General features: G+C 53.0%; 1 protein-coding gene across 2 annotated transcripts in view; it reads left to right on the top strand.

Moving 5' to 3' along the window:
- Positions 1-20,664, top strand: part of CCDC9B (coiled-coil domain containing 9B) — a 45,763-nt gene that overhangs the window by 16,303 nt on the left and 8,796 nt on the right. For both annotated transcript variants that reach the window (XM_061451001.1, XM_061451000.1), the window contains 8 exons: positions 94-243; positions 8,493-8,567; positions 11,562-11,746; positions 13,066-13,115; positions 13,622-13,675; positions 14,114-14,207; positions 18,714-18,771; positions 19,118-19,920. In XM_061451001.1, the coding sequence (XP_061306985.1) occupies positions 94-243; positions 8,493-8,567; positions 11,562-11,746; positions 13,066-13,115; positions 13,622-13,675; positions 14,114-14,207; positions 18,714-18,771; positions 19,118-19,888 (1,437 nt within the window). In that variant the 3' untranslated portion in view covers positions 19,889-19,920. The remainder of the gene's footprint in view (positions 1-93; positions 244-8,492; positions 8,568-11,561; positions 11,747-13,065; positions 13,116-13,621; positions 13,676-14,113; positions 14,208-18,713; positions 18,772-19,117; positions 19,921-20,664) is intronic.

The raw sequence follows: 20,664 nt of genomic DNA, 5'->3' as shown, positions 1-20,664 counted from the left end.
GTCCCTGTTCTGTGGGGCTGGGCTCTCTCCTGGGAAGGGCCCTGCATGGTTAGGGCTGGTGGGATTGTCCTTAACTCGTCCCGTCCTTCCCAGGGCAAGCGCATCGTCAGTGAGAAGCGCTCCGAGTGCTTCCCCGGCGCCGGCAGAGTGCCGGACCCCAGTGAAGAGGAGGCAGACCATTTGGTGGCTTTCCGGCGGGGCAGGAGGATGCAGATTGCCATCACCATGGATAACAAGGAAAAAGTAAGTGGAGTGCATCGTGTCACTGTCACCCGCTTGTTCTGCTGCCGTGAGAAGGGCTGTGGAGACAGAGGAGGGGCTGGCCTAGCAACGGGGCACTGCCTATTAATAGGGTGGAGCTTATCACCGTCAAACTCCCTGGCTTATATCCCTGTGAGAGAGGAAAGGCTACAGTCCTTTCCCTTCTCTCTGATCCTAGCTAGAGCTAGCAGGCTCTTGAACACACTAGTCCAGAAGTAATACCTGTTTGGGATGCTCGATGACAGCACTGTCAGATACGGGGTATGAATCTCACCTCCTGTCTCTCACCAGCTTCTTTTTGGGGCCATACAGCACATTGAGTCAGGAGCACTGTTCACTCACTGCACAGCTTAAAAGTTAACAGGGCTGGGCAATATCTGCTTCTGGACCCAAGCCCTGCTGTGCCTGGCCATAACCTGCAGGCTGAGCTGCCTGAACTTTGTTAATCTTTGAAGCATATTTTAAATACTTCATTGCAAATACCTTCCTCTTTACACACACGGAGGCATGTGATACTTTATTGGAGAGCTTGCACAGATAAGTCAGAATGCCTGCAGCAAACAGGGTCACCGAAGACTAGGAAGGAAAACAACACTTAGCGTGGCTGCCAAACACACCCAGGAATGCTGGGAGACCTATGCAGCACCCTCTGTGGGCCAGCAGCCAGCCATCTGCTCTCTGCCTACATTAATCTTAGCTTCTCCTCCCCATCAGGGTTTACCTAGGCTCTGAAAGCCCATGTGCTCCTCTCTCATAGCTATCAAGCAGCTTTTTGAATGCCATAAACCTCATGCAGGCTGCCTGACTGAGCCACTAGTGACCATTCTCCAGAGGTTCATGGGGCAGATGTCACCTATTTCAGTCTAAGCATCCTTGAGGCTCTCAGATGGAATTCTGTAATGTGCAGAGCAAGCATCTCCACTTCTGCCCTTGCTGGCCTTGTTTAAATACTTGTCTCTGAGGCCATCAGGCCTGGGACTGTGCTAGGAGACAGCAGCAGGAGTGCCTAGGTTTTGGCTTCAGATCCTGTGCCCTGGTTTAGGTGCATGGACAGCCTGGAACAGGTAATCTTTCATATGCTTTCATTATGGAATGTGAAATGCAAAGCTGAGGGTCCGTGTGTGTGGTTTTGGCCGTGCCTTGCTCCCACTGATCCCAGAGCAGTTAGATTGAGGGTGTGTATGAGAGCGCAGGACTACAGCTGCACTGGCTTAGAGCCACAGCTACCCACAGCTTTGTACCTGAACCTCTGAAGAGCTGATGCTTCAGCCTGTAGGCTGGCACAGAGGGTGTCCCTAAAGCCTGGCACATTTGATGTTGGTCATTCAGCAGAGGTTGGTGTCCTGGGTCTTGCTCCTGCCACTTCCAGCTCCCACTGTGCTACCATTCCTTTGAGCTCATTCATTTAAGTTGATTCCCAATGAATACAATTAGCTCCATGTAAGAGTGCAAGGAGCTCCCATAACCCTGTCAGCCCTCCTGCCCTGTGCATACAATTGTACATAACCACAGTGGTCTTCACACAGCTTGGGCTAGGAGGTAATCCTGATAATCCCCAGCAACACAAGCAACTCTGCTGCTCCTCCTCAGATACCAGAGTTCAGTTAAAGCCTTCCCTTGTTTCTTCCCTTCATCCAAACCCAGTTGTGCAGTTGGCAGAGGGTAGGACTGAAGCCTAGGCACTCTTCTAGCAACAGCAGGGTAGGTGCTGGTGTGGCATCCACAGGGAGAGAGGATTGTGTAGTAGTCATTTGGTTCCTTGGCTGGACAAGAGGAGGATCTCTGTCAGAGCACGGGAAAGCCATAGACTTCATAGAACTCTAGCTATTGACTGACACTACTGAGGAGCAGTATATACCCTCAGCATTAAGACTGAACAAGAAGATTAGTTTTGCTTGATCCTCTGGTCTTCTGGCTGGAAAGAGCCTGGCTCAACAGCAGTCGTGGACTGACATCGCCAGCAGCACCCATTTAGTGATAGATAGCATCGTGCTTCTTGCTAGCACAGCAAAATTGAGCTCAGCTCAGATTTCCTTGTTCCCAGTGATTTCCCTGGACAGATCAGGCCCTGTCCCATCCCTCGCTAATGAAGATATCTTCATATTGGCACTTTAGGCATGTAACCTCAGACAAGAGCTACAGCAGCCGGGACCAAACCCAGCTCTCAGCACGCAGGCACCTTACAGTGAGGCAACAGGATGTGGCTGTAAGGCAGTTCCATGCTTGGATTCCACAGTCACCTCTGCCAGCTACTTTCTTCCATGTGCACTTGGCCAACCTTTTCCCGGGATCAGTGACAGAAGCAGATGGGGCCTGAAGGGACAGATCACGTTGGCATCACAGCCTCATGCCAGCTTGGGCTGGTTGAGTCGAGGGAGGTTTGGTCTGGCCCATCCTGGCACTTAGCTGCTCCTAAGGTGCACTAAGGGTTAGTGTTTGAAACCAGTGCTGCTGATGGTGACAGTGCTTGCAAAATGGAAACCAGGCAGGTTTTTAGACTGGATGTTAGGAACAATTCCTGCCCCAGAGGGTGCTCAGGCATTGGAACAGGCTGCCCAGGGCAGGGCTGCAGGCACTGGCCCTGCAAGTGCTCACACTGTGGAGACAAGGCCTCAGTGCCGTGGGTCAGTGGTGGTCTTGGCAGTGCTGGGCAATGGTTGGACTGGATGAGCTTAAAGCTCTTTTCCAATGTGGTTGATTCTGTGATGCTGTCTGTCTCATGCTGTGCCTCGGAGCAATGAGCTTCTCCAAGAGGTGCTGGAAGACTGCAAAGAGCAGATCAGAGTTAGTAATTCCAAACTCTGTACAACCTCTGTTAAATGACTTCAGCCTGCAGAGCTGAGCTGGGAAGTTGAAGACAGCAAAGCATTTGGGGAATAGAAGCCAAATCCCAGCAGCACTGGTGGGATCCCAGCATCCACCAACCCTGGCAGCCCTGGGTGCTGATCCCTGCCATGTAAGCAGGGTTGTAGTGTGTGTGGCATGTGAGCAGTCCTGGGTGGCTCAGCACAGCCTCCCTCCAGGGGAAGTGACAAACAGGGAAGCAGCTGGCAAACAGGGAATTGTGTCCAGTGGCTCTGCAGCCCCAAGCAACCCCAGCACTGCAGCAGAGCTGGGTCCCTCCCAGCATGGGCCAAGCACTAACTGGTGTTATCACAGCAGGGTTTTGCCCTAACACTGAGTGTCTGCAGCAGCAGCCAGCAGCACAGCATCAGGGAAAACCAGAGAATCATGGAATCATGGAATGGGTTGTTTTGGAAGGGACCTTAAAGCTCCTCCAGCTCCAACCCCTGCCATGGGCAGGGACACCTTCCACTAGAGCAGGTTGCTCCAAGCCCCTGTGTCCAACCTGGCCTTGAAGGAGGTTGGTCCAGCACTCATCCCTCCCCTCCTACACCCACCCAAGTTAGGGACCTCCCCTGCCAAAACCAGCATCAGGCTTTTTCTTGCCTGAATTCTAATCTTTCTCTGGTTCTGAGTCCACCTGAACTTTATCCCCAGCCAGGAGCTGCAATGTTAAGTGATGTCCTGTGTGGAAACATCCATCCCTTCTTGCTCTTCACACTTGTTACCTGCACACTGCACTGGGTGTTTCTGTGTTGTGGGAAGCAGTGCATGGATCATCCTCTGCTCATGTCCCCAAAGCACAGATGGTTTTATAGACCCATTTCTCATCTCCATCCACTTTGAGACTCACCCTGTTTAGACATGGCTGGTGAGGAGCTTGTTCTGTATTCCTGATCACTCTCTCATTACCCTTTGTTGCTTTTACTGTATTCAGTACAAGAATTCAAGCTGTGGATGTACTCAGGGACAGAACAATGTTTCTGGCTTGTTCTCTGTTCTTTTCCTAACAACTCTGCACTTTCTTTGCTTTATTTCTATATCACTGAGCTAACGTTTTCAGAGAACCAGTCACAAGAACCCCCAGATTTCATTCCTGGGCATCAGTCACAGTTCAGGTCCTGTGGGTCTGTGTGTAAGAGGGAGCATTTTTCTCCATGTGAGTTATTTTGTGTTATTTGTATTGATTCTATGATATTGAATTTCATCTGTAATTTTATGATGCACGCATTCAGTGTCGACATCTTTTGCAGCTCTTTTCTGGCAAATAACTTTCTCTGCCCTGGGTGATTTAGTATTGTGGGCAAACTGTCATCTCCCTGTTCCTTTTCCAGACCATTTATGAGCATGCTGAGCAGTGCATGTTCCAGTGGCACCCCCCTGCTCATCTTCTACCATGGAACCTGATGCAACTCCACAGCCTCCAGTGCTGCTGCTGGCTTGGAGGTGCCCCATGTGGGACCTTTCTTCCCACCTCTGCTTGGCTGCCCCTGTGCCTGCATCAGGGCTTTTTCTTCAAGCAGTAATGCCTGACGTTTAGCACCAGTTTTCCTACCAGCCACTGCGTGCCCTGGCAGCGTTTCAGGCTCACTGATGCATCAGAGCTGCGAGCCAGCAGCCCAGGACCAGTGGAGCACAATGGTTACTTAGCAGGTTACAAATCATCTGTTAAACAGGCAGCTGATAGGGCTTCAGGGCTTTTAAACTGTCCTTTTATTAACAGAGTTTCCCAGGATGCTGTATCAGAAATGACTCTTTGTAATCAAGAGACACAGAAGCAGCTTTCAGATAAGCCTGACTCCTGTGCTTGTGTAGGAGAGAAAGCAAACCTACTGCTGGAGAAACAGTGGCTTTTACACTGCAGATGGGAGGGGAAGTTGGGCAGAAAAGGGGCTGAAAAGGCTTCAGCTCCTTTCAGCAGCACATTCAGGAGGCAGAGTTTCCAAAAGAGATAGGAACAATACCCTCTGATGTCCGGATTCAAACCTCCTGCCCAGTGGATCCCAGCGGGGGACCCAAGCACTGGAGAACCAGCTCCAAGCTCTTGAAACAGTCTCCTCCTGCAGGAGAAATGCCAGTTCTGGTGCTGCCACATCCTGGAGAAGTGGGTACCAAAAGGTTAATTCAGCACATCTCTTGGTCTTTATGCTTAAAACAAGAACATAGTGAAGAAGCCCCAAGATGTCAAAGCCTGATAATGCTTTTGGTTTGGACTTAGTCTAAAACAATCCTCAAGATGGCTGGGTAATGGCATCAGCGTTGTCACCACTGCACATTAACACGGGCGGGGTGTATCAGGAAGTCAGACAGACCCAGCATCAGGAAGGATTTGGGATCCCTGCATCCTGGTTAGGAGCAGGCTCTGCACCACCCAGAGCCCCTCCATGGCTGAGAAATCAAGAAACCTTTGGCCAGATCTGAGGATAAACAGACATAATCTCTGCCTGCTTTGGGTTTGTGCGCCCTCCTCCCGTCTCCTCCGCGCTGAGCGGGAGCAGTTAAACCCTGACATGACAATGCCACTGTCAGATTTCATCATCTGGGGGGCGGAGAGGAGGAAGGAGGGGAAAAACATGTTTTGCTTCCCCATGGCCTGGGTGTGTCAGGGGAGGCTGACAGCAGCGCCGGGGCAGCGCGGAGCCAATGTGAGGATCGGCTGCTGAGCCCGTGCAAAATGTGATGCTTGGATTTAATGCTCTTAAAGGTCTTCTCCATCCTGGCTGATTGGATGAAAGCCGAGCAGACCACGTCCAGTGCAGAGCAGCATTCCTGCTAGGGAAGAACAGGGGGTTTCTGCTCCTCTCTCTTCTCCCCAGGCCCTTTGAGAAGCAGAAACAGAAGCAGACTAAAGGAAAAGGCCGCCTGGCTTGGAGTGACGGGTGTGAAAGGATGGAGAGTCACAGAGTGCCCGTGACGGAGGGGTTTGTGGCGTGCACCCGTGAGCTGGTGCCCGGCACGGGGCAGCCCGGAGCGGGACGCAGGCACACACAGGGGCTGGGTCTCCTCCCAGCCCCGTTCCTGGGCGCAGGCTCGCTCTTTGCTGCTCCTTGGCAGAGGCAGAGGCGGAGTGGAGCTGAGCTGCAGCCAGGCAGAGGCTCGCACGCTGCTCCCCTCGCCGTTACTCACAGCCTGGCGCAGTGCTCCGGCTTCCCGCTTCCCACAGTCAGGCATTGTGAAGAGTCCCAACTGAACCACGCTTCGCATGAGCTTGAATGAGAAGTATGCAGGCTGAACTGAAACAATCAGCACGCCCATGCAGCCCCCTGCCTCAGTTTCCCCATTCATTAGGAGCTGTCGTTGGCATGCCCGAGGCAATCAGGGCTCCTTCCCTCCTGTCCTCCTCCCACACAGGGTGCTCCAGGGACAGAGGGGCTCCAGCTCTTCCACAGCAGCTGATTCCTAGGGACTCTTCCTGATTTGTGAGCTTCTTTTACAGCTGCTTTAGAGACTGAACATCCATCTGCACCCTGCTCCGCAGCCAGCCCCCTCCAATGAGCAAAGTTCCCAGGTTCCTGCTCTTTGAGTCTCTCTAAACAGAATCCCAGCCTGGTTTGTGTTGGAAGGGACCTGAAAGCTCCTCCAGCTCCAACCCCTGCCACGGGCAGGAACACCTTCCACTGGAGCAGCTTGCTCCAAGCCCCTGTGTCCAACCTGGCCTTGAGCACTGCCAGGGATGGGGCAGCCACAGCTTCTCTGGGCACCCTGTGCCAGCGCCTCAGCACCCTCCCAGGGAAGAGCTTCTGCCTAAGAGCTCAGCTCAGTCTCCCGTCGGGCAGGTTCAAGCCATTCCCCTTGGCCTGTCCCTCCAGGCCCCTGTCCAAAGCCCCTCTCCAGGTTTCCTGCAGCCCCTTTAGGCACTGGAAGCTCACTGAGGACTCCTAGGACAATACAGCTGACACCTTCCTCATTGTTTCCAAGGATCTATTTACACAAGCTGCACACCAGTCAGACCCGTGAAGCTGTCATGCACTGGGTGCAATGTCCATGAGCCCTGGCTCTGCGGTCCCACTTCCCACCTGCCTCAGGCTTGGCACCTGTGGACAATGCCCAAAAGACTGTCCCCGGCTTGCTCCCTGCCAGTCCCACCAGGTACGTGGGAAGGGCTGCAGTGGGATGAGCTGCCTTTGGAGGCTGGGCAGAGCCAGCAGGAATTGAGGCTGGAATCCTGAGGTTCATAGAATCACAGAATCAACCAGGCTGGAAAAGCCCTTCAAGCTCATCCAGCCCAACCCTTACCCCACCACTGCCAGTTCCACCCTAACCCATGGCACTGAGGCCTCATCTCCACGGTGTGTGAGCACTTGCAGGGCCGGTGCCTGCAGCCCTGCCCTGGGCAGCCTGTTCCAATGCCTGAGCACCCTCTGGGGCAGGAATTGTTCCTCAGCTCCATCTAAACCTGCCCTGGGGCAGCTTGAGGCCGTTTCCTCTTGTCCCATCCCTTGTTCCTCCTGGCTCCATCCTCCTGGCAGGCACTTGTAGGCAGCCATCAGGTCCCCCCTTGAGCTCCCCACACCCAGCCCTGTAATGCTGGGCTCAACCTGGGGCTGACAAAGGCCTGGGATAAAAGTCGTGTTCCAGCCCGGGCTGGCCCTCCCTGCACCACTGCTTTCTGGAAGCGCTGAGCTGGGACTCTGTGCTCTGTTTCCTCTTTGTGTTTCAGTTTTGCTTGGCACTGCAGAATGGCACCGTGGTGACCTCAGCCCCCCCCACCCCGCAGCTCACAGGGAGGGGAACCTGGGGGCTCTGCTGGGCTGCAGCACCCCGGAGCCTCTCGCTGTGGCAGTGTTAGTGTGAGGCTGACACAGCCCCCAGAGCAGAGCCCCCAGCACACACCAGCCCCTGCCTGGGGGGCTCAGCAGCATCAGGGACCTGCTGGTACCCTGCCCTCTTCTGCCCACAAGCAGCCCCCCTGGTGGCACCCAACAGCCTTACCTAGCCCGGGCACAAAGCCTTTCTTAAAGGCATTCATGCTCTGCAGACTGTTCTGCTAAGACCCCTGTGGTCCCAGCATGGCTGTGGCTGTATGATCAGTCCCACACAGGGGCAGAGACCTGCCGGGCTGTGCCCTGCCTCCTGTTTAGTGTCTGCAGTTCATTAAGGCAAAGGGGCTGATTTTCACCTGCCAGGCTGGGGCCTGTGAACAGCAGAGCAGAACCTGCAGCATGGCTAAACCCTGAGGAAGCAGGGATGGACCTCAGTGGAAGAGCATCACGTTTGACAGGGACAGAAGTCTTTACCGTGTTGGCCAGAAACCAATCTTCCCTCTTTTTCTGACCTTTTCAGGGCAGCTCTTACATGTTCTGGTGGGCACAGGCTCAGGCACTGACACCTCTGCCAGGAGGCCTTGCTTAATACTTGACGTAATCCCTGTGTCTGTGCTCTTGCAGGCAGAAGAGAGGAGAACAGCAGAGAAGAGGAGATCAGACAGTGACAGGGGCCCAGAAAGTGAGCATAGACAGAAGGTGAGTGGGGTCCTGTGTCCCTTTGTGGGGGAATCCTTGTTTTGGAAGAGAAAACCAGTAGGATGCACATCCCAAACAGTAATTGCTGCCTCAGCCCTAAAGGAAGCAGTCGTGTGCTCTGATGTGGTGCCCACTGTTCAGCCCTCTCATCACCCAAAGCTTTGCTGAGCAGATAACACACCTGGAGCCAGGCTGAGAGAGCTGGGCTGGGGCAGCCTGGAGAAGAGAAGGCTCCTTAAGGGGAGACCTGAGAGCAACTCCAGTGCCTAAAGGGGCTGCAGGAAACCTGGAGAGGGGCTTTGGCCAAGGGCCTGTAGGGACAGGCCAAGGGGAATGGCTTGAACCTGCCCGAGGGGAGACTGAGATGAGCTCTTAGGCAGAAGCTCTTCCCTGGGAGGGTGCTGAGGCGCTGGCACAGGGTGCCCAGAGAAGCTGTGGCTGCCCCATCCCTGGCAGTGTTCAAGGCCAGGTTGGACACAGGGGCTTGGAGCAAGCTGCTCCAGTGGAAGGGGTCCCTGCCCGAAAGCTGGAGGAGCTTCCAGGCCCCTTCCAACCCAAACCACTCTGGGATTTTATGATTCTATGAAGCAGTCAGCACTGGAAAGAGGTGACAGGGAACCTGCCCTTCACACCTTGTCATGGCTGCTTAATTCCCCAGCACAGCAGCAGGGCTGTTAACAAAGGGTAAGGAGCTCACCCATGTGGCAGCACAGCCCAAGCTGGTTTCTCTCCCAGAACCATTTGCTTGTGTGTTGAAAGGCTCAGGCTGTTGAACTACAGCCCCTCATTTCTGCAGAAGCTGGGTAGGATGGAGGTAAATTAAAGCACAGACCTTCCCTCTCACTGTTGAATGCAAACTCTGGAGGACGTCTGGCTCCCCTGAGCCTGCAGATGCTTTAATTAATGGAGCACAAATTGAATAACCCCACCTCAGTGTGCTTCATTAGGAGGACACAGATGGGCTCTTAAACATTAATTCCAGCTGAGATCCCCTTGAGCAGAAAAAAGGGGAGCACAAGAGCCTTGTGGTCCAGCTAAACACAGCTATGCTGCAGGTAAGGGGAGCCCCAGCCAGGGACCAGCTCCCCTGCTCTGCACAGCCAGCTCTGCATCTACCCATGAGTGAGCAGGGGCATCAGGCTCAGCCTTTCCTTTGCTTTTGGTTTCCCCTTTGCTAAGGGTCCAGATAATGGCTCAGGGCAGCTTCCTCATCCTCCACCTTCTAGAGGTTGAACCCTGCTGTGTGATGCTCAGCTCTGCATGGTTCTCCTTTTTGGGTACATCAGGATCCATCACGGTAGGACATGTGTCTTACCATACCATGGGGCTGGAAGCTGTGGGGAGGAGCATCTCTGGGCCTGTGCCCTAGCCCAGGGAGCAGTGCTTGCCCTGGCTTTGCCCCAGTGTCTTTTGCCTTTCTGCAGACTTCATTTCCCCCTCCCTTGGGGATGCAGTTCAGGTCCCCAGCTCCTGCCAGCTAATGAATGGAGGAGCAATTACTGCCACCCCATCTCCAGCCCACGCGGGTGGGTCTCCTTGGTAACAGGGCTTTCAGTCCCTCCTTCCTCCCTGCTCTGCTTTTATCCGTGCTGCCACACGGAGGAGTTAATCCCTGTTTGGGAAGGGGTGAGGGAAAGGCACGTGTAGGAAGTGATGAATTAGCTGCTGGTAATTAGCACCCCAGGGCTCAGCTCTGCACTAAGCTGTTTGCTGCAGTGTTGCTTGACAGCACACCATGGTCACTTGGCTCCTGCTTCCACCACGGCCATTCATCTGACAGCGGGGCTGCCCCCAGCCCCTCCAGGCTCCATCAGCTCTGCACTATCTCCTCATTAAGCTTTAAGGTTTTGAACAGTGGCAGCAGTTAACTAGTGTGTCATGAGGAGGAGTGCTAAACCAAGAGGCTGAAGGCAGTGAAGGCAAAGAGACCCTTTGCTCTGAGGAGGATGCTCCTGGCCATCACAGTACTGCATCCCCTGAATGCAGGGTTGGCACCAGCCTCATGACTGCCCCTCTGAAGGATGCCTGGTGGCCACAGAACGCTGTCTTCCTTCAGGACCTTACGAGCATGAAGGCTTTCAAAGGCATAACTTTGTGTACCAAAGTGTTCAAGTAGGGGGCTAATCCGCATCTTCTATGAGAGTTCAACCTCTCAGAGTCGGCTGGGAGGCGTTGCAGGCACTCCAGGAGCTATGTGCCATAAGCAAACCTTAGCAAAGTGCCTTTTCCAGGAAAACCTGAGACCATTTGGTCTGAAAACCCTCAGGTGAGCAGGAGCACAGCAGGTCACAGCCACTGTGTAGTGTGTGCCTGCAGTTAAAGTGACTGTAAGTACAGATGGGGTGAATCAATCCTGTGGCCACTTGTGCATGGAATTAAAGCGTGTTTTCAAAGTTTGGGATTGGGTATTGAATATCTAGAATGAAAACCAGCATCTTCTGGCATCTGCCTCCCAGATCAGGAGGTCTGGTGCAGTGAAAGCCAAAGAACCGTTGTGGTTCAGGTGGGGGAAATAGCAGTGAAGCCCCGTCTCATTAAGGCATCAGGAGTGTATCCAGGTGGCAAAATACAAGGGTTTAGGTGGAAGCAATTTTAATGCTTTGAAATGAAGCACTCTTTGTGTAGTCTGGGTGAAGTGGGACAACTTTTCAGGAATCCACTGCCACAGATTCTCATTGTGGAACATCCCTGGGAGGGAATGGTGGCGTGGCTTGTTCTGATCTAAGCATGGATTTAGAACAGGACTCCATCCAAGCTTTGTAACCTCTTCTGCCTCCCTTTTCCTCCCTGTAAAGCCACCCAGCGCTGGGACCAGTGTGTTGAGCCTGTGGGTAAAGCACTGTGTGTGTGCACATCACTTCAGAGAGAGAAGCTGACCTTGCTCCAACCCCTTCCAAGTGTTGCTGAGCATCTCTGGTGGCGGCAGCACAAAGCGCCCTGAACGCAGCTCCTTCGGACATTGTTGTTAACGAGAAGCTCTCTCCCCTGTGTTAGGATGGTGGGAAGTCAGGCCCGAAGAGCCCTGGAGACCCGAGTTTCCCCCTGACAGGACGGGAGCGCTCAGAGTACCTGCGCTGGAAGCGGGAGCGGGATCAGATTGACCTGGAGCGAGTGGCACGGCACAAGAACGCGAAGGGCGAGTGGCGACGGGCTTGGGATGTGGAGAAGTCAGAGCACATGTAGGTCCTCCTCTGTCCCAGGTGCTTTGTCTGCAGCAGGCCACCTGCAGCCCGTGATGAGCTCATGTGCAGCGATGAGCTGCACGTGCCTCTCCCTGACCCAATCCACACTGCTCTTCCTCCTCCTGACCACATCGATCAGTGGGACCAGATATCAGAGTGATTCTCATGTGTTCTGTCTGAGCTGAGGGCACCTCCCCTGATAGGCGATAGTGCGTGCTGACAGACTGCCTGCCTTGGGTCCAGTCAGGACTTGGACTGTGGGAGGGAAGTGAGCATGAGTCAACGCTCAGTCAGCTTCTGGAGGATTCTGTCTCCACATGGACAAATCCAATGGCAGGAGGGTGCAGGTGCTCTGCTAGAAACAGGGATGGACAAACTCACATTGCTAGTCCACAGGCTTTCGCACTGCCCTGCTTGTTTCTCCTTTGAATCACAGGACAGGCCAATATGCCTAAATCCTCCACACCTCATAAACTGACCTGGTTCAGGCACTGCAGTGTGAGGGGATCGCTTCAGAGCTGCCTGTGTGATATGTGGACATGCAGGAGACACTATGGGAGAGCTCCTAATGGGGTCTGACACTTCCCTGCTTTAAACACTGTCTCTCTAACTGTGCTTGTTCCACTGGGTCTCAGCAGCTGGAGAGCTTTGGAGGATGACTTGGCACCTGCAGCAGGACGGGTTTTGGTAGGGTGTGCAGTTGGGGAGTGCTCTGTAGGTTTGCTGGTAGGAGTTTGTACAGGGCAGATAGGTGGGATGATGCTTTGGCTGAGGAATAGGATCAAATACACAGATTTTCAGTTCCTGAGACCCAACTGAGAGAGGGGAATTGATTCAAGTGGGTGCTGAGTGTTGCTGGCAAGAGAGCTTTGAGCCCTATGTTCTCCCATCTATTCATTTTTAAGAGAAAAACCATAATACAAACCAAGCAGGATTAGAACCCAACCAAACGAGTCTGATCTGAGATGGCAAGTCCTGAAGCTACTTTAGATTGTGTTTGGAAGCTGCACTGGATCATGGTACAGCTGTGCTACAGGCACCTCTAGGCTTCATGGACGTTCACAGAACTCGGTCTGTACAACTGGGTACTGACATAAAGGTTTTGGAGGTTCTCCTTTGGGGTAGAATTGCCTCACAGCCTCCTTTCTCCTGGTTGGTGCATGCAGCTTCAGCTCCTGCTGCTAAACCTCTATGTGCCAGTGGGCTGGTGCAGAAGGGCCGAGGCTGGAGCCTGCGTCGTCTCGAGGTCTCCTGCCCATGCTTTGCACACTGGAGGAGAACGCTCAGGTCTGACAATGCCTGTTTTTAACCTGCAGGTTTGAAGAGGATGGGGAGCCAGCCTTGGATAATCCCAGCAATAAGAAAGGTTGGCAAGGGACACCCAGACTCTGTCCTGACGCTTAGTGAACGCTGATCCTGCGATCCCAGTGCCGCAGCAGCCGCCGTGCTGTCAGTTGTGAAACTCTCCCTTTCTGGGCCTCTGAGCGCAGTGTTGGGGTCTCAGCCCTCTCTGCTTTGCAGAGTGCTCAGGGGAGGGGATTTGAGCATCTGGGTGCTAGTGCTTTTTACCTCCCCAGGGAGAGCAGTGGCTTCTGTAACCTTGTACGACACAGCGCGGAGGCTCAGCGCTGCCTCCTTTCCCAAACACTGGGTTGAGAGGCAATCCTATTCCAGAGCACGTCATCTCTGATCCCTGTGGCACCTGCTGGCTTCTTTACTAGCATAAGTCCATCATGACTCCTGTTGCTCAGGAGATGGACTGGCAGAACAAAGCTTTCCCTTGTGACACCCTACCTGAACATCAGGCTTTGTGCTGCGTGTCCATTGCAGAGCCTTGCTCACTTCCGTGCATGCTTTGCTTTGTCCTTTCAGGGGGAAGAAACGCAAGGAAATTCCAGCACAAATCCTTTCCTCCCGATGGGAGAGGTGAGTAGACCACAGGACTTGGTTCTGTCACCCCGCTGAATGTCAGCACCTCATGGAGAGGGTTCTTGCCAGGCATGCTCATGGATTTGGAGTGCCTTTTGGGAGCATGCCATGTGGCTGCTCTCATAGCTGTGTGGTACAGTCTGTGCCATGTGGCAAGGGAGAACAGGAACAAGTCTTCCAAGAACAGCGCCAGGCAGACTAGCCAAGGAATGATTTGAAGTTACAATTGGAATTTGGAATAAAAAATGCAGAAGAAACACCCCTAAATTCTCAATTTGTATTTATTATTTTAGATAATATATGTATTATGTGCATACAGCTTCAGAGGCTGCCCCACCAGAGGTACTTCCCAGTCACGGAAGGATGTTGGCCATTTCTGTGGTCCATCAGCTGGTTGTGCCTGCCTCTGCATGGCATTTCCAACCTGTCTTCTAGGTGGAGCAAACGCGAGCAGTCCTGGTCCAAAAGTGGTACCTGCAGTGAGCAGCCGAGCCAAAGGCAAGGACAGGCTGACCGGCAGAGCCAGGAGGTAAGGAGGCTGGCAGCACTGCAATATCCCAGCTGATGGCTGGGATACACACGTCCAGGCCTCATTCCTTGCTGAATTGTGAAGAGGGACAGATAAAAATGATACTGGTTCCATCTGAACAGCAGCTGTTTGTGTGAGTTCATGTTGGCTGGGACCATGTCTAGCAGGACTCCGTTTAGAATCCCAGACTGCTTTATGCTGGAAGGGACCTTAAGGCTCATCCAGCTCCAACCCCCTGTCACGGGTAGGGACACCTTCCACTAGAGCAGTTTGCTCAAGTCCCCGTCCAACCTGGCCTTGAATACTTAGTCTTATCTGACTTCCAGTCACTGCTGATATAAAGGAGCAGCCTCCAAAGATAGTTCTCAGCCGAACTGATGGTAATTAGGATTGATGCTGTGCTACAGATGCCCCTTCTTAATCAGTCCTTGAAGATCCCAGGCTGGTGAGGAGGAGGTGGCCTGCTCCTGCTGTGGGCAGCACACAGCAGTGTACTGCTTTGCACTGAATTCATTTCAGAATATCAGCAGAACCAAGTGTGTTTCACAGGTTCATCCACATCCTCCCAGGGGTCCCCTCCCCTGCTGCTCTTCATAATTAAACTTGAGTGCAGTTCCCAGCTTTCTGGAGCCACACCAGCAGTTTAATAACAGTGACTGGCATCTCAGCACTGCCATCCCCTTTAGTGGGCAACAGCAGGGTGAAGGCTTGATTACAAGCCTCTTCATTTATCCATATAAAACCATTCCAGCAGCATTTAACGTTGGCATTCTTCAGCCAGGCAGGTCAGTTGTGACCGTGCAGCTATGATGTGCAGAGATGTGCTTCATGGGCACTCGCAGTGCTGCCCACAAGTGAGTTAGCTGGAGGTGAGCTGCTGCTTGATGTTACTGGCTGACATGGAGAGTGCTGGGCAGGGTCTGTGTGTGCAGGATTCTGCTGCTTCAGGACAACAGAATCATAGAACCCCAGAGTGGTTTGGGTTGGAAGGGACCTTAAAGCTCCTCCAGTTCCAACTCCAGCCACAGGCAGGGACCCCTTCCACTGGAGCAGCTTGCTCCAAGCCCCTGTGTCCAACCTGGCCTTGAGCACTGCCAGGGATGGGGCAGCCACAGCTTCTCTGGGCACCCTGTGCCAGCGCCTCAGCACCCTCACAGGGAAGAGCTTCTGCCTGAGAGCTCAGCTCAGTCTCCCCTCGGGCAGGTTCAAGCCATTCCCCTTGGCCTGTCCCTCCAGGCCCTTGTCCCAAGCCCCTCTCCAGGTTTCTTGGAGCGGGTCTATGGTGCAGAGCCTGGCACTGTATTAAGGCTGAAGATCTTACATTGCTTTTGTTTCCAGTGGCTGTGCACTGAGGAAATGCACCTGAGCAGCCATAGCTCTGAGCTGGTTGTGCTGCAGACCGGGAATCCACTTACAGCATAAAGATGGGGTGTCTTGTGCCTTCCTGAGCCCTCTCAGTTAATCATGCTTATAACAATTCAATTTAAATCTGATAAATCTATGAAGAATGGGATCAGCAGCATGCAAATAATCCAGTTATCTTTGTGTGCTACATTCCATCCCTTGCTGTCCTCAGCTCCATCCCAATAAAATGTACGTGGAAAGAAAAGCTGATGAGCTGAAGAGCATCCTTTGCTCCACTGCTTCTCTTTGGGAAGAGCCATTCCTGAAGCTTCTCCTCTAATTCAAACCTCAGCTCAGGGAGTCCTTGGGGTGCTGAATATTCCTTACCTTCACTTGTATCTGCCCTTTATCGCTTAGATTCCTCTCCTATTTAGGTCCAAGCAACTCAAGAGCAGTGCTAAGACCCCTTTGGAGCATCTGGTGGTGACTTCCAGCAGCATCTTACCCATAAAGAATTTGGAGCCAAGCTCCCATATGAGCATCTGTGATGGATAGCACTGGCCATGCTAGGGAACACACTGAGCATTTCATTGCCTCACAGTCATTAATAACACTGGTGTGTTCATGGTAATGATGGGGAGGAGACGCTGAGTGTTTCAGAACTGCTGTCTAGCTAGTGTGGGCTATCTTTAGGCCTGTGTGGGTGGTCTGTTCTGGGCTGGCTCTGCAGGAGCCGTGCAGTGCTGGAGCAGGGGGAGGCAGAAGCCTGTAATTCCTCTCTTTAGATATCCAGCCAGGGAGGGCAGTCATTGATCCCACCAGCATCAGTGCTGAGTGCAGAGGGGAGCTGATCACCAGGGCAGCCCGTGCTGGAATTTGACATGCTTGACTCTGTAGGATGAGCTCTATCCCTACAGGCTGATGTTCAGAATCTCTACAGGGCACCGTGGCAAACAGAACACCAGCGGTGGGGACTGCTTATAAGAAAGGGTCCCTTTTGTGGTTTGAGCTGGACAAGGAGTGGCAGGGACCTGGTGTGTATTCAGGACAAGACCCCCTGGCTGTGGTTTGGTGCTGGGTCTGTCTCCAAGCCTTGTGGGACTGCTCCAAGCTGCTTCACCCTCTGGCTCTGAGAGCTTTGAGGTGCTTGTAAATGCCATTCACTTCTGCCCTAAGGACAGTGCAGGATACAAAGCCAGTGTGGAGCAGCTTAGTGTGATGGTGTGGTGGAGCCTGTGATGGAAATCCCACACAGCTTCCACAGGCTGTGACCACGGGGGGTCACTGTAACACCCTTGCCTCTGGAAATGCCTGACTGCAGTCACCTCGATGTGCGTCTTGTGTCTTGATCCAGATTTGCCATGTGAAGAGGCTGGTAAGAACAGCAGAGAAGAATGAGACCTCACACATCTTTGCACATGTGCTTTGAGTATGGGGCAGGGAGGAATGTGTGTATTCTATACGTGTTTGTGTGTGATATCACTCACCAGGCACACATACAAGAAGTAAGGGTTACTGAGATCCCTCCCTGCTCAATAGCACTGCATGGGCACATTCAGATCTATATCCACGTTAGCAAATACAAACAATACTGTGAGGGTGGTGAGGCACTGGAAGGGGTTGCCCAGGGAGGTTGTGAATGCTCCATCCCTGGCAGTGTTCAAGGCCAGGTTGGATGAGGCCTTGGGTGCCATGGTTTGGTGTGAGGTGTCCCTGCCCATGGCAGGGGGGTTGGAACTGGATGATCTTAAGGTCCTTTCCAACCCAAACCATTCTGTGATTCTATAAAAGCAAGCAGCTCATCACAGCCTTTCATTGAGCTGTGGCACAGGATGTTGTAGAATCTGCAAATGTATTTGGGGTCAAAATGCACTTGCACAGATCCTTGGAAGAGGTGGTCAACTAAGCATGACTCAACACAGAGACCATCTCAGGCTCAGGAAATCCCAGAGCTGCACGTTTCTGGAAGCTGGGGGAGTACTGGGAGGCATTAGGTGCATTTGCTCTCTTTCCAGACTCTAACCCAAGCATCTGCCAGTGATGCTGAGAGGGGCAGAGAGCTTCAGGCTGATCCTGTGGCATCCTTGTGCTCTGCTTGCACATGTCCATGTCTCCAGCCTCCCAGGCTGCTTACTCCAAAGCCATTTTATCCCTTGCTGTGTGCCTCTGACTGCTGCTGTGGGGATGTGGGACACTTGGGCACTGTCAGGCAGCAGGATGAGACTGTGGCAGACACCGGCACAAACAAATTTATACATATCTTATTAGTCTAACAGCCCCTGTCTGTTCTGGCAATTGGATTTCATGTTTTCATTACATTTAGGACTGTAACAACCAGTTCATTAAGATTTAGTGGTCTCAGATGAGCGTCTGGAAGGGCTGAGTGCTGTAGCAGGTGCCAAAAGGAACTGGACCGGTTTGTCTGCTGCCTTTGTGTCTCATTGCCTGGTCAAGGGGCTCAGACAAGGAATGCATGGCCCTGGTCGGAATTCCTCCTCAGGATCAGGCAGGGAGAGTGGCTTTGCCATAGGAGAGTGTGAGCAGCAGCTCAAAGGAGGTGATCCTGCCCCTCTACTCTGCTCTGGTGAGATCCCACTTGCAGCACTGGGTGCAGTTGTGGTGTTCAGCATAAGAAGGACATGGAGCTGTTGGAGCAAGGCCAGAGGAGGCCATGAGGATGATCAGGGACTGGAACAGCTCCTGTATGGAGCCAGGCTGAGAACACTGGGGCTGTTGAGCCTGGAGAAGAGAAGCTGCGTGGAGACCTCAGAGCAGCTTCCAGTGTCTGAAGGGGGCTACAAGGATGCTGGAGAGGGACTCTTCATTAGGGACTGCAGCGATAGGACAAGGGGTGATGGGTTCAAATGGAAACAGGGGAAGCTCAGGCTGGAGATAAGGCAGAAGCTCTTCCCTGTGAGGGTGCTGAGGCGCTGGCACAGGGTGCCCAGAGAAGCTGTGGCTGCCCCATCCCTGGCAGTGTTCAAGGCCAGGTTGGACACCGGGGCTTGGAGCAACACGGTCTGGTGTGAGGCATCACTAGACCCCCATGACACAGGTTGGAGCTGGATGGGCTTTAAGGTCCCTCCAGCCCAAACCATTCTGTGATTCTATAAGTTGAAGGCCTAAATTGTGAATTCTTTAATTCATTTATTTCCTTGACAGATGGGACGCAAAAGAAGGAGAGGACATGTCGTTTGTGAAGGATGACCTCGACAGCCAGGTGAGCTCAGGAGATCAAGGCTGGCTGCTGAGTTCCCTCAGAGCATGCCCTATCACGGCCCTTGGAGGCTCCCAACCAGGGCAGAGCTGGGAGACCTCTGTGGTGGGGTAAATGTGCCCTTGTGAGCACTCACCAGATGATGTGAGAGCAGCTTCACTTCTTGCATTGACCCTCTGTCAGCACAACAAACCCCACTTATTCTGGTACCTGAACCCTTCACCTACATCCTTTTACATCCTTTAATGGCCTCTGAAAGCGTTTCCTCACATTTTGAGAACTATCATAGACAAGGAATACCATATCCTGGTATTTGACTAAGCTGAACTATATCTCCTTCTTTCCTCAGAGGAGCCTTGGTGTAGAGAAGCGGAAGAGCAGAGGTGAGGAGGGAGTGGAAGAGAACTGCACAGCTGAGCTGGAGGAGCTCAAACAGCCAAACCCCCAGGATCATGGGGCCTCCTCATCACAAAGGCTCAAAGGTGGAAAGGTCCATTCTGCCCACAGTGGTCGGAAGGAGGAGCGCAGAGGAGTGAAGGGATCCAGTGTGGAGGTGTCTGTGGCCAGCGCAGGAGACTCGGAGCCAGGGCCCAAGCCAAGTAATGAAGGGGCTGGGGAAGATGCCAGTGGGAAGGCTGACCCTGCTGACAGCCCCCAGGAGAGCACTGACAGCACTGCTTCACAGAGCAGCCTTCCAAGCACCGTGCAGGCCACCAGGCATGGCAGTGAGGAGACCTTGTCCTTGCCTGTGGCAGTGAATGTAGATGGAGCTGCCTTAGAGAAAAGCACAGCTTCAGGACGGGAGTCCAGTGAGGGCTCCGCAAACAGCCACGGGGGAAAGGTGGACACAGCAGGAGACAGACTGGATGCAGGTCAAAGGCAGCTGGTGAGAGAAAGAGGGGAGGAAGTGACCCCAGACACTGCCCTGCAGGGGCAGGCAGTTGCACTGAAAGGAGGTGAAGATGCTGAAGGTACTGAAGGCAAAGAGCCTTTGCCCCCAGGGAAAGCCAGCTCTGACAAGACTGTTGACTCTGAGCAGGACACAGCAACATCACAGCCCAGGGAAGGGGACCAGCCTGAGGATTGCAAGGACAAGGACAGTGGGGACACTCTCAACTAGCAGAGACTGCACTGGCTTGCCTGAGGCAGAAGGTGAGTTCCTGAGCCTGCTCCCATGGTGTGTTTGTAATCCCATTAATGCACTCAGCCATAGTACAGGTCCACAACTTCATCTGCTGTGGCCAGAACAGCATCACACCAGATAACTACCCAGAAATATTCACTAATACAGGATAGCAGATTAATAGCAGTGATACGGATCCCTCAGGTAGTCTAAATCTGTGCATCCCAAAGAGCTGCCCTGCAGTGGATGGGGAAACAAGGGGAAGTCAAACAGGACAATGTGGACAGAAAACTGGATTGCTGAGTCTGGTCGATGATGTGCATTAGCTGGGGCACAAACCAAAACTATTCCTGGAAAGGGATCACTTCAGAAAGGATACTGGGATGAATTTGTCTCTGGGCTGATCACACCTATAATAGCTTGAGGTCAGCGTGGTCCCTTACAGTACACTTGCAAAGCTTTAGAGGCCCACCTCATGGTCAGTAGTTTGAAGGTCAGCTGCATGTGGGATTCTTTTCCCAGTACAAGATGTGTGAATGCTGCACTTGGAGTTACAGATGTGGTAACTGCAAGGCAGTGTCTAGATACAAAGGGTGAGATGGCTCCTGTTGGAAAGGCCTGTGAGCTAAGCAGAGAGGAGGAAGAAGAGATGTGGTTGTGTAGCGATGCTCCAGGTTTCACACAAGCAAAGAGGTTTCTGCCAGGAAGGAAATGTAAAACAAGCAAAGCCAGGAGAAAGACCAAACCAGGCAGAAAAGTAAGGTAGAAATCAG

This window comes from Pezoporus flaviventris, unplaced genomic scaffold, assembly GCF_033815535.1.
Source record: "Pezoporus flaviventris isolate CSIRO_AGI_PZ_B2104156 unplaced genomic scaffold, CSIRO_AGI_Pfla_v1 ptg000012l, whole genome shotgun sequence".
Classification (NCBI taxonomy): Eukaryota; Metazoa; Chordata; class Aves; order Psittaciformes; family Psittacidae; genus Pezoporus; species Pezoporus flaviventris.
This window is presented reverse-complemented; position numbering and strand designations above follow the sequence as displayed.